At 48.4% G+C, this 12429-nt stretch overlaps 1 protein-coding gene across 1 annotated transcript in view; it reads left to right on the top strand.

Moving 5' to 3' along the window:
* LOC143981551 (immunoglobulin superfamily member 3-like) overlaps positions 1-11254 on the top strand; it is a 151699-nt gene extending 140445 nt beyond the window's left edge. The window contains 3 exon segments of the mRNA XM_077479494.1: positions 1630-2046; positions 5574-5972; positions 9732-11254. Coding sequence (XP_077335620.1) covers positions 1630-2046; positions 5574-5972; positions 9732-9982 — 1067 coding nt within the window. The 3' untranslated portion in view covers positions 9983-11254.
* The last annotated feature ends 1175 nt before the right edge of the window (positions 11255-12429 follow it).

The raw sequence follows: 12429 nt of genomic DNA, 5'->3' as shown, positions 1-12429 counted from the left end.
ATATATTTATTATAATATATATATATATATTTATTATAATATATATATATATATATATTTATTATATATTTGTGTGTAATTTAATGTATTAAGATTAATGAAAAGTGTCTGAGACAAGAGCTTCTACCTTTTTTTTTTTTTTTTTCAAGTTTTCCACACCGCTTAGAAAATTAAAATGTAAAAGCTGATTGGCTGCTCCAGTTGAGACAAGGTTGAATCGGAATTGCCTGACGTTTTTATTACCCCCCCCCCCCCCCCCCCCCCCCCTTCCGTTGGATGTTTGTGACACAGGGATATGTAGGAGCTGATATACTGTAGAAGTCTGATGGATTTAATTGTATTATTTGGACGTAGAGACCTTCCTCCATTCACTGCCTAAGTGGGGATAAAAAAAAAAATTCAAATCCGGTGCAATAAAGGCGTTTTGTTCTTTTGGCAGCCATTCTTCTTGCAGAACCCTCCAAGGGTTAACAGGAGTGACGTCACAGCGCCGTATCTTATCTGTGCTTCTTCCGGACAAAGTACAGCTATGTGTGTGGAGTGCGGGATTCTGGGGGATTCTCACTGATCCTTCTAATCTGGAGGTTGTAAAATTGCAGCTACAAGCGGGGTCGGTCTATACGGGTCTTTCTGTTGTTGGATCGCCCAGAATAAAAGCGTTCCAAGTAAATGTTCTGTAATTGGAAGGGGAAGCCCAGGGCTGCCCCCAACATGCCCCCGGCAACGCATTTCCACTTAGAACTATACCAAAAATCCTAATACGTGGGTGGTGTCTGAATGCAGTGTTGGCATTACGCTTTACTCTGCACCAGTTTCAAGAAATGGTTTCCTGGTTTTCCTGGGGGGGGCGGGGGGGTTTGAGCAAAAGAATGAAAAAAAAAAAAAATTTGATACTTCAGCTGGTTTACTTTTCAGAGTTTGATTAATCAGTTTAATGTCCCTTCTTCTCGTACTTGCTGTAGATTCTCCATACACCATCAGCCCTGATGAGGCGAGGGACGCCCCGGTGGGTTGGTGGGGCTGAGAGGGACGCCCCGGTGGGTTGGTGGGGCTGAGAGGGACGCCCCGGTGGGTTGGTGGGGCTGAGAGGGACGCCCCGGTGGGTTGGTGGGGCTGAGAGGGACGCCCCGGTGGGTTGGTGGGGCTGAGAGGGACGCCCCGGTGGGTTGGTGGGGCTGAGAGGGACGCCCCGGTGGGTTGGTGGGGCTGAGAGGGACGCCCCGGTGGGTTGGTGGGGCTGAGGGGGACGCCCCGGTTGGTTGGTGGGGCTGAGGGGGGACGCCCCGGTGGGTTGGTGGGGCTGAGGGGGGACGCCCCGGTGGGTTGGTGGGGCTGAGGGGGGACGCCCCGGTGGGTTGGTGGGGCTGAGAGGGGACGCCCTGGTGGGTTGGTGGGGCTGAGGGGGGACGCCCCGGTGGGTTGGTGGGGCTGAGAGGGGGACGCCCCGGTGGGGCTGAGAGGGGGACGCCCTGGGGAGAAGTCAATAGAACGCTAAAAATATTGGGTGATGTAGAGGGGATGACCAATCTTTGACTTAGAATCAGAGTTCTGCCTTAAGAGGGGCCCCATAATGACCACCTTTTTTCCTTTTTTTTTTTTTTTTTTTTTTTTTTTTTCTTCTCTCCTCAGACCTAAACCTCCAGTTGGATCAACTTCCTCGTAATTTAACCGTCTTGGAGGGCAACAGCTTCACCGTAACGTGCCAGGTACTAAACCGCACCCTGCCAGAGTCCCGCCTGTCGCTGGAGTGGCTGGTGTGGCGGGCAAGAGAATCAGAGAGGAGAACTCTGGCCAGATTATCCACCGAAGCCATCACTCTGCCGCCCCCAGAGGAGGAGGATAGGGGGAACCCCGACCTGCCCAGCCGTCTCTTCCTATCCCAGCCGGCTCCGGGCCTCTACACCCTTACCCTCCGCACCGCCGAGGAGCAAGATAGTGGGGCCTACAGCTGCCGTGTACAGGAATGGCTGCAGGATCCGGGGCGCCAGTGGTACAAGAGGGCCGAGGACCGCTCAGCCGCCACCTATGTCAGTGTGCGACGCCCTGGTGAGTTTACATGGAGGACTGCGAGGGGGCGGGGTCATTATACGGGGTGCAGGGGAGGACCTTCTATAGGGGTTGAGAGGCTAAATAAATTGCTTTACATGCAGGAAACGTCTCACCGGAAGTTTTGTAGCGGAGATTAATTACTGCTAAAATATATTGCCATTGATTACAGCTTCTAGTTGGTGAGCAAATCTGCACTACAATGTTACATTGTAACTGTTACTGATTTGCCCTTCCCGAGGGATTTGTAGCAAGAGAAGAGATACGGAGTCACTTCCTCTTCAGTCATTCCTCATTCTAGATTTCCCATCTATCCAGTACTTCCTATTTTCTCATCCTCGTTATCTCTCAGTATTTCCTCATCCTTCTTCCACAAGACTCCCATAGGCTCCATCAGGGTTGTAGATCATTTTTCTCATACGTCTTCCTCTCCTGTACAGTTCCCCCCCCCCCCCCCCCCCCCAACACAGATCTCTCCCTTCTCAGTACAGCTCACCCCCAGAACAGATCTGCCCTTCCTTAGTACCCTTTATTACTGCACACCCCCAGATTCCCTCCCTTTAGTACAGATCCCCTCCTTAGTACAGCTCACCCCCAGTAAAGATTCCCCCCTTTTAGTACTGATCCCCCCTCCTTAGTACAGCTCAACCCCAGTAAATATTTCCCCCTTTAGTACATATCCGCTCCATAGTAAACCTACTACCCAATAAAGATCCCCCTCCCATTTAGTACTGCTGACCCCCAATAAAGATCCCCCTTAGTACAGCTGATCCCCCCAATAAAGATCCATCCCTTAGTAAGGCTCACCCCCAGTATGGATCTGCCCCTCCTTAGTACAGCTCACCCCCAGTAAAGATGCCCCCCTTTTAGTACTGATCCCCCTCCTTAGTACAGCTCACCCGCAATAAAGATCCCCCTAGTACAGCTCACCCCCCAGCACAGATCTTCCCCTCTATAGTACCATTAGTACAGCTCACTCCCAGCACAGATCTTCCCCTCTATTGTACCATTAGTACATCTCACCCCCAGTAAAGATTTCCCCCTTTATTTGTAAAGATCTCCCTCCAAAGTATAGCTCACCCCAGTAAAGATACCCCCAATAAAGACCCCCCTTAGTACAGCTGACCCCCAAAAAAGACCCCCCCCCCCTTAGTACAGCTCAACCCCAGTAAATATTCCCCCCTTTAGTACATATCCGCTCCATAGTAAACCTACTACCCAATAAAGACCCCCCTCCCATTTAGTACTGCCGACCCCCAATAAAGATCCCCCTTAGTACAGCTGATCCCCCCCCAATAAAGATCCATCCCTTAGTACAGCTCACCCCCAGTATGGATCTGCCCCTCCTTAGTACAGCTCAGTAAAGATTCCCCCCTTTTTAGTACAGATCCCCTCCTTAGTACAGCTCACCCCCAACAAAGATCCCCCTTAGTACAGCTCACCCCCAGCACAGAACTTCCCCTCCTATAGTACCATTAGTACAGCTCACCCCCAGTAAAGATCCCCCCCCCTTAGTACAGCTCACCCCCAATAAAGATCCCCCTTGGTACAATAGAGGGGAAGATCTGTGCTGGGGGTGAGCTGTACTAAGGGGGGATCTTTACTGGGGTGAGCTATACTTTGGAGGGGATCTTTACAAATAAAGGGGGGAATCTTTACTGGGGGTGAGCTGTACTAATGGTACAATAGAGGGGAAGATCTGTGCTGGGGGTGAGCTGTACTATTAGTACAGCTCACCCCCAGTAAAGATTCCTCCCTTTTATTTGTAAAGATCTCCCTTCAAAGTATAGCTCACCCCAGTAAAGATCCCCCTTAGTACAGCTGACCCCCAAAAAAGACCCCCCCCCCCCCAGTACAGCTCAACCCCAGTAAATATTCCCCCCTTTAGTACATATCCGCTCCATAGTAAACCTACTACCCAATAAAGATCCCCCTCCCATTTAGTACTGCTGACCCCCAATAAAGACCCCCCCTTAGTACAGCTCACCACCAGCACAGATCCCCCCCCCCCCCCCAGTACAGCTCACCCCCAGCACAGATCTATCCCTCCTTGGTACAGCTGACCCCCCAGTGCACATTTCCCCCCTACCTTTGGTGCAGCTCACCCCTAGCGCAAATCTGCACCTCGATGGATGCCCCGGACCTGTGAGAACCGCCTCCATTGAAAGCCGGTAACAATTGCTTGACACCGAAATTGGATTAGGTAAAAAAACACACACGTGTGACCCCGGCCTCAGAGTGCGGGAAGCCCTTCCTTTGCTGTGTCATGTGACCGAGTCCCAAGGAGGTGAAGAAGAAATCTTCCTTTGCTCAGATCTGACACGGGGAGCTGCAGTTCAGACACCAGGAGTGGCATCTGCAATGGGCAGGGGCTGACAGTGTTGGCTCTAGGTTGTGGACCCCCTTTATCCCTGAGTGTTCAGGAAAGGAGGGGGATATCGAGGGAGAGATGAGTGTTCAGGAAAGGAGGAGAACCAAGCTGAGGAGTGTGTTCAGGAAAGGCGAGGATAACTAGGAGAGAAGAGTATGCAGAAAAGGAGAGGGGCCAAGAAAAGAAGAGTGTTCAGGAAAGTAGGAGAACCAAGTTGAAGTGTGTTCAGGAAAGGTGAGGATAACTAGGAGATCAGAGTGTTCAGCAAAGGAGGGGAACCAAGTTGTGTTCAGGAAAGGAGGGGATAAACTAGGAGAGAAGAGTGTTCAAGAGCGATGAGGAAGTTTCCGTAAACTCGAAGAAAATCAGAAATACTGTATTGGAATCTAAACCCGAAAGTCAGTTCTAGAAAGAGAAACCACAAAAGAGGATGTGACTTCGTATCTCTTCCTGAATGAGGCTGATGATGGAAATACAAACCACACAACATATTCTAATGATGAGGAAAGGAGATTTTATACTCTTTATGTGCAACCGTTGTGATGAGATGACCGCTCTTCGCCCTTACTAGGTGTGTGGACATACTTTGTACGTCCTTCTTGATTGCACAAGCTGCTGGTCTCTGCTCTCATCAGACAACATAGAGCTGCATCTAAAGGCACAGAGCTGATTGAATTGGCTCTGTGCCATGATGTCGCTGTGATGACCACTCCCACCACTTGTAAATGTAATACTGTTTACAATGGTGAGACCTCCCCTTCTCACAATGGAGTAAGAGAATCTATTAAATTCCTGTGGCTTGGTCAGAGAAGGTGGCAATTCTAGGTGGGGGGTGGGGGGGAGTTTAAAGAGCCACTGACTCTTGTGGAATTGTTTTGGGGTATTTAAAGTGCCAGGCTCCAGTGATGGGGGCATGTGTTTTTTGTGTGTGTTGGGGGGGGGGGGGGGGGGGTAAATACCACTGTCTGTCAATGGGGTGGAATTTGATCACCATGATGGGGGATGGTATTAGAATATCTCCAGTGGGTGGTGGAGGGTTGGTGAGAGAAGTATGGGTCATGGTTGGGTTCTGGGATTGGTTTGGGGAACCATAGCACCATATTTGAGATTTGTGGTTCTGATGAAGTTTTTTCTTTATCTTCTCTTCTGTCTGCAGAAGCCGCTCTTCGCCTGGACGTCAATCCCCAGAACATGTCGGTGATGGACGGTGACCACCTCACCCTGGACTGCGCCATCCTCTCTCGCTCCCGGCCGGAGTCCCAGCTGGCCGTGTCCTGGTCCTTCCATAGTGGAAGCCGGAGCGCGGAGCTGGAGACAATCCTAAGTACGGACCGCTCCGGGGTGTGGAGCCCGCTCAGTCCGCGCTGGGAGGGCCGACTACAGCAAATCCAACTGTCCCCAACCGCCTTCAAGCTGCGCGTTCCTCGGGTCACAGCAGGGGATTCTGGGAACTTCACCTGCTCTGTACAGGAGTGGATGATGGGAGCTCGCGGCGACTGGTATCTACTGGCTCAGGATGAAGCTCTGATTGGATCGGTCACTGTGAAGGGCAAAGGTATGATGGGGCCATGGAGAGGGTGTGGGGGATAAATATGGGGCAATCATCAATAAAGCTCAACTCTGAACACACATGAACTTTAATGGCATCCCAGCCTTAGTCTGTAGGGTTCAATTTAGAGTTGACCCACCTAACAACTTCACCTCTTCTGGGAAGGACGTCCACAAGGTTTAGGAGGTTGTCTATGGGAATGTTTGACCATTCTTCCAGAAGAGCATTTGTGAGGTCAGGCACTGATGATGGATGAGAAGGCCTGGCTCAGTCTTCGCTCAAATTCATCCCAAAGGTGTCCTATCAGGTTGAGGTCAGGACTCTGAAGACCATTAAAGTTCCTCCACCCCAAACTTTCTCATCCATGTCTTTATGGACCTTGCTTTGTGCAGTGTTCCAAATCATTTGGTGGAGGGGGAATTATGACGTGGGGCTGTTTTTCAGGGGTTGGGCTTGGCTCCTTGGTTCCAGTGAAGGAAATATTAAGACATTTTGGACCATTTCATGCCCCCAACTTTGTGAGAACTGTTTCGGGATGGCCCCTTCCTGTTCCAACATGACTGCGCACCAGTGCACAAAGCAAGGTCCATAAAGACATGAATGGGGGAGTTTGGGGTGGAGGAACTTGACTGGGGTCCATAAAGACATGGATGAGTGAGTTTGGGGTGGAGGAACTTGACTAGGGTCCATAAAGAATGGATGAGTGAGTTTGGGGTGGAGGAACTTGACTAAGGTCCATAAAGAATGGATGAGTGAGTTTGGGGTGGAGGAACTTGACTGGGGTCCATAAAGACATGGATGGGGGAGTTTGGGGTGGAGGAACTTTACTATGGTCCATAAAGAATGGATGAGTGAGTTTTTGGGGTGGAGGAACTTGACTAAGGTCCATAAAGACATGGATGGGGGAGTTTGGGGTGGAGGAACTTTACTATGGTCCATAAAGAATGGATGAGTGAGTTTTTGGGGTGGAGGAACTTGACTAAGGTCCATAAAGACATGGATGGGGGAGTTTGGGGTGGAGGAACTTTACTAAGGTCCATAAAGACATGGATGAGTGAGTTTTTGGGGTGGAGGAACTTGACTAAGGTCCATAAAGGCATGGATGGGGGAGTTTGGGGTGGAGGAACTTGACTAAGGTCCATAAAGACATGGATGGGGGAGTTTGGGGTGGAGGAACTTTACTAAGGTCCATAAAGACATGGATGAGTGAGTTTTTGGGGTGGAGGAACTTGACTAAGGTCCATAAAGGCATGGATGGGGGAGTTTGGGGTGGAGGAACTTGACTAAGGTCCATAAAGAATGGATGAGTGAGTTTGGGGTGGAGGAACTTGACTGGGGTCCATAAAGACATGGATGGGGGAGTTTGGGGTGGAGGAACTTTACTATGGTCCATAAAGAATGGATGAGTGAGTTTTTGGGGTGGAGGAACTTGACTAAGGTCCATAAAGACATGGATGGGGGAGTTTGGGGTGGAGGAACTTTACTATGGTCCATAAAGAATGGATGAGTGAGTTTTTGGGGTGGAGGAACTTGACTAAGGTCCATAAAGACATGGATGGGGGAGTTTGGGGTGGAGGAACTTTACTAAGGTCCATAAAGACATGGATGAGTGAGTTTGGGGTGGAGGAACCAGGCGAGTTGTAATTCTGTTCTGATGGTCTAGTAATCCCACTCACAGTGGTTACGTTGTATAGCCAGAGGGCAATACCACGATTCGGCACCCTACCTGAGTACTTCTCTCAAGAGCCCCTGGCCCTGTATGGGCTCCCGGACTGAAGTTAATTCCGATTTAACTGCACACTGTGAGCTGCACCAGGGAGGGAAAACTATAAGCAGAGTAAACTCCAGCATTGTATGAGGTTTGTATATCCGGGGCGTTGTCTCCTGTGTGTGAAGAGAACATCAGAGGCAGGCCAGAGGGTTCCTCTCTATCTCAGTGGGGCGGTGTGGGTGACGGTGCCGAGGCTGTCAGGCCTGCTTTGTGATTGGATAGAGCTGGTCCTGTGGAAATTTGCTCACCCAGCGGGGTCTGATGCAGACTTTTTTTTTAATTTTTATTTTTTATTTTTTTTCCCTACGTTTTTGAATTAAAATGCACAAGTCTGAGCAACACCACATTCAAATTCTAAACACAACATATCGTACCCAAGAAGAAAAATGTAATATATTGCAGATCGCCAGTCCTTATCCTGGAAAACTAGTGCAACCACCACGTATCCCATTTTATTTTATTTTATAATATTAATCTTTTTTTATTTGTGTGAAATATATTAAAATTTTATTAAAACCCCCCCAAAAAAAAAAACTAATTATAAACCCCTATGGCAGGGATATGCAATTAGCGGACCTCCAGCTGTTGCAAAACTACAAGTCCCATCATGCCTCTTCCTCTGGGTGTCATGCTTGTGGCTGTCCGAGTCTTGCTATGCCTCATGGGACTTGTAGTTCTGCAACAGCTGGAGGTCTGCTAATTGCATATCCCTGCCCTATGGGGTTGATTTACTAAAACTGGAGAGTGCGGAATTTTTGTGCAGCCGTGCATGGGAGCCAATCGGCTTTTAACTTCAGCTTGTTCAATTAAGCTTTGGCCATGATGATATTTTAATATGGGGTTGATTTTACTAAAACTGGAGTGCAAAATCAACCCCATAATAATTATATTTTTATATATATATTTAGTGTGTGTGTGTGTGTGTGTGTGTGTGTGTATGTGTGTGTGTATATATATATATATATATATATATATATATATATATATATATATATATATATATATATATATATATATATATATATATATATATATATATATTGTGTGTACATTCAATTAAAGTAATCAGATTTTACTATGAGTTTTCTGTATTTATATTACGATAATAATTGTATTTTTCTTTTGTAATGTAAATATATACCTTTTTTTTGATAATTTATTTCGATATTTGATAAATATACATTAGACATCTATAATGAAAAAATATTAATTATAAACATTGTGATTTTTATTTTTTAAATTGTTGGCCTATTTATTAATATATTTGACAGGATATTTTTTAAATGTTTGTTGTAGTTTTATATTATAATAATTTTAATTATATTCTATTTAATATAGAAGAAATTATATATTCAAGTGAAAATGTGTGTGTCTCATAAATATATATATTTATTTGAGACACACACATTTTCACTTGAATATATCCTTTTGTTTATATTAAGTAGACTATAATTATTAAAATGATTTATATTATAAACTATTATAAACTACAACATAAATAACATTTAAAAAATATCCTGTCAAATATAATAATAAATAGGACAATAATTAAAAAAAAATAACTAACATTTCACAATGTTTATAATTATATTTTTATTATAATTCTAGATTTCTAATGTATGTTATACATAATACCGAAAAAGTGTGTGTTTGTGATATAGATATATATTCTAGTATACATTTTTATTTTATTTTTTTATTGTGCTGTACATGCATATTTATTTTTCACCTGATGATCCTGCCAGTGACACCCCGGCTGTCCTAGGGTGACAACACTTGTGCATTATTTAATGGAGGATCTGCGTTGTCACTCTAGGAAAGGGCAGAAGCTGTCGGGCTTCAGGTGATCTGATACTCAAGCTGTACAAAGTAATCTGAATGAATTGGAAGGTTTAATGTGACCCCGCAGGGTCCAGTAATATCAGACTGAAAGATAAATTGTATCCTCAACCAATCAGAATAAGATGTCTGACTGTATGTTCCCTCCCCCGCAGAGTCTGACCTGCAGTCCGTCATCTGCTCCAACGACGCCCTCTTCTACCTGGTCTTCTTCTACCCCTTCCCCATCTTCGGGATCCTCATCATCACCATCCTTCTGGTGCGCTTCCGGAGCCGGCCCTCCAGCAAGACGGGGGAGGGGAAGAACGGCGTGCCCCTCCTGTGGATCAAAGAGCCGCACCTCAACTACTCGCCCACCTGCCTGGAGCCGCCCGTCCTCAGCATCCACCCGGGCACCATAGACTAAAGAGGAACTCTGCCCCGTACTCTGTGCTCTCCAGGAGGGGCCAAACTCTTTTTGGGGGTGGGGGAGGGTGAACCGCGGAGGCCGCTGGGATATTTTGTGCTGTGCACTGAAAAGAAAAAAACCTTCCTCGTTGGCGAGAGCCAAAAATCCTGTCTGCGCTTTATGGAGAGAGGGGCGCAAAGGACTCTGGGACGTGGTGGCTTCTCTCTGAGCTTCCTCCTTTACGCGTTTCGTCGCTGTGTGTGTACGGTGGGATCTCGCAGTTGGACGCCCCGGGACTCATCTTGCTGGGAGCCCTCGTCTGATTGGGGGGGGGGGTGTGGGAGGGAAAGGGTGGGCGGTTCCCTCAAGCAGCTGGAGATTTGTATTGACTTTGAAAGCGCACTTCACCCCAGGTGAGGGATGTTTGTTGTGGCCCCGCTGGGACAGCCAGGTGTTGCTGACGCTGTATCTGTATAGCGGCTCTTCCTGTGAATTCTTCTGCCTGTGGATCGTTTTTTTTTTTCTTTTTTTTTTTTTTTATATGGTTTTTATCCCGTGATATTTCCTGTATGTTTATTTGTTGCACTGTGGGATTGTGGGTAACTGCTGGATTTCCGGTGGTGACCGCCATCCTTGACCAGGGTGGGGGTGGGGGGTCCAGTCTATAATGCACTCCAAGAGTGAAAGTGTTTTTAATGGAAGTTTCGGGGGGGTTTCGCTGACTCCACCCTCTTTCTGAAATCCGCCTGGTCTTCCTACGATGGGCGGCCATCTTGTATCCGGAGGGTCCGTATCCCGAGTCTTTGCCGGTTTTCTCTTCCAGGTTCTCCACAAAACATTTGATTTGCACCATTTTTACAGAAATTTTCTATGCGCACTTCTTCCCTCCCCCATACAGCGAGCCCCGCCCACGAAGAGTCTTCCTTTTTATATATGGATACATTTCAGTTCTGCCATTGGATAAGATGGGGATTGTACAGAACACTGGGCCATCGCCACTCCCCACAAATGGGGGAGGGGGGGGGCTTGTATAGCTGAGCTGCCATAACTCACCGGTGCCGCTTACTACAGAGCGTGCGCTTCTCCCCCTCCCCCACCACATGCCGGAGTGGAGTTCTGATTTGTTACAGGTGAGCGGAGAGTTGGGGCCCCAATGTTGGTGAGCACCGGGGGGGGGCCCCATGTAGCCATCGCCCCCCCCCCCCCCCCCCACCTTCATTTTGTGGTACATTGCACTGACCATGTTTTTTATGACCTTCATTTGAGAACAGTAAAGTTTTGTGTCTGTTTCTTGCTTGTTCGGGTGTCGTTATTCCGATCTCAATATTACAACGTTCAATCGATAAACACCTTTTGATGGATCTTTCACAATACATTATTATTGATTTGTTATATCTCAGGAGCCGTGGGATGCTACACGTTCCCGGAGAAGTTGTAGACTACAGTTGCCATGGTTGCAAGAAAGACGTTTTTTGTATCTCTTGGCAGCTCTAGAATACTGCTGTGGTTCCTCCCACAAGGTCATTAAAGCTCCACAGTGACGTCCTCCTGCAGAGCTGTGGCCCCTACGTCACCAGTGTCCTCCTGCAGAGCCGAGTTCCCATACGTCGCCGGTGTCCTCCTGCAGAGCCGAGTTCCCATACGTCGCCGGTGTCCTCCTGCAGAGCCGAGTTCCCATACGTCGCCGGTGTCCTCCTGCAGAGCCGAGTTCCCATACGTCGCCGGTGTCCTCCTGCAGAGCCGAGTTCCCATACGTCGCCGGTGTCCTCCTGCAGAGCCGAGTTCCCATACGTCACCGGTGTCCTCCTGCAGAGCCGAGTTCCCATACGTCACCAGTGTCCTCCTGCAGAGCCGAGTTCCCATACGTCACCAGTGTCCTCCTGCAGAGCCTAGTTCCCATACGTCACCAGTGTCCTCCTGCAGAGCCGAGTTCCCATACGTCACCAGTGTCCTCCTGCAGAGCCGAGTTCCCATACGTCACCAGTGTCCTCCTGCAGAGCCGAGTTCCCATACGTCACCAGTGTCCTCCTGCAGAGCCGAGTTCCCATACGTCACCAGTGTCCTCCTGCAGAGCCGAGTTCCCATACGTCACCAGTGTCCTCCTGCAGAGCCGAGTTCCCATACGTCACCAGTGTCCTCCTGCAGAGCCGAGTTCCCAACATTAGTGATGTAGGGGGCACGGCTCTGCAGGAGGACAGTGTTGACGTAGGGGGCACGGCTCTGCAGGAGGACACTGTTGACGTAGGGGGGCACGGCTCTGCAGGAGGACACTGTTGACGTAGGGGCACGGCTCTGCAGGAGGACACTGTTGACGTAGGGGCACGGCTCTGCAGGAGGACACTGTTGACGTAGGGGCACGGCTCTGCAGGAGGACACTGTTGACATGGGGGCACGGCTCTGCAGGAGAACACTGTTGACATGGGGGCACGGCTCTGCAGGAGAACACTGTTGACATGGGGGCACGG

The sequence above is a fragment of the Lithobates pipiens genome, unplaced genomic scaffold (genome assembly GCF_037356315.1).
Source record: "Lithobates pipiens isolate NorthernLeopardFrog02 unplaced genomic scaffold, aLitPip1_a1.2 Scaffold_16, whole genome shotgun sequence".
Lineage (NCBI taxonomy): Eukaryota > Metazoa > Chordata > Amphibia > Anura > Ranidae > Lithobates > Lithobates pipiens.
Note: the sequence above shows the minus strand (reverse complement) of the source record. Positions and strands in the feature narration are given on the sequence as shown.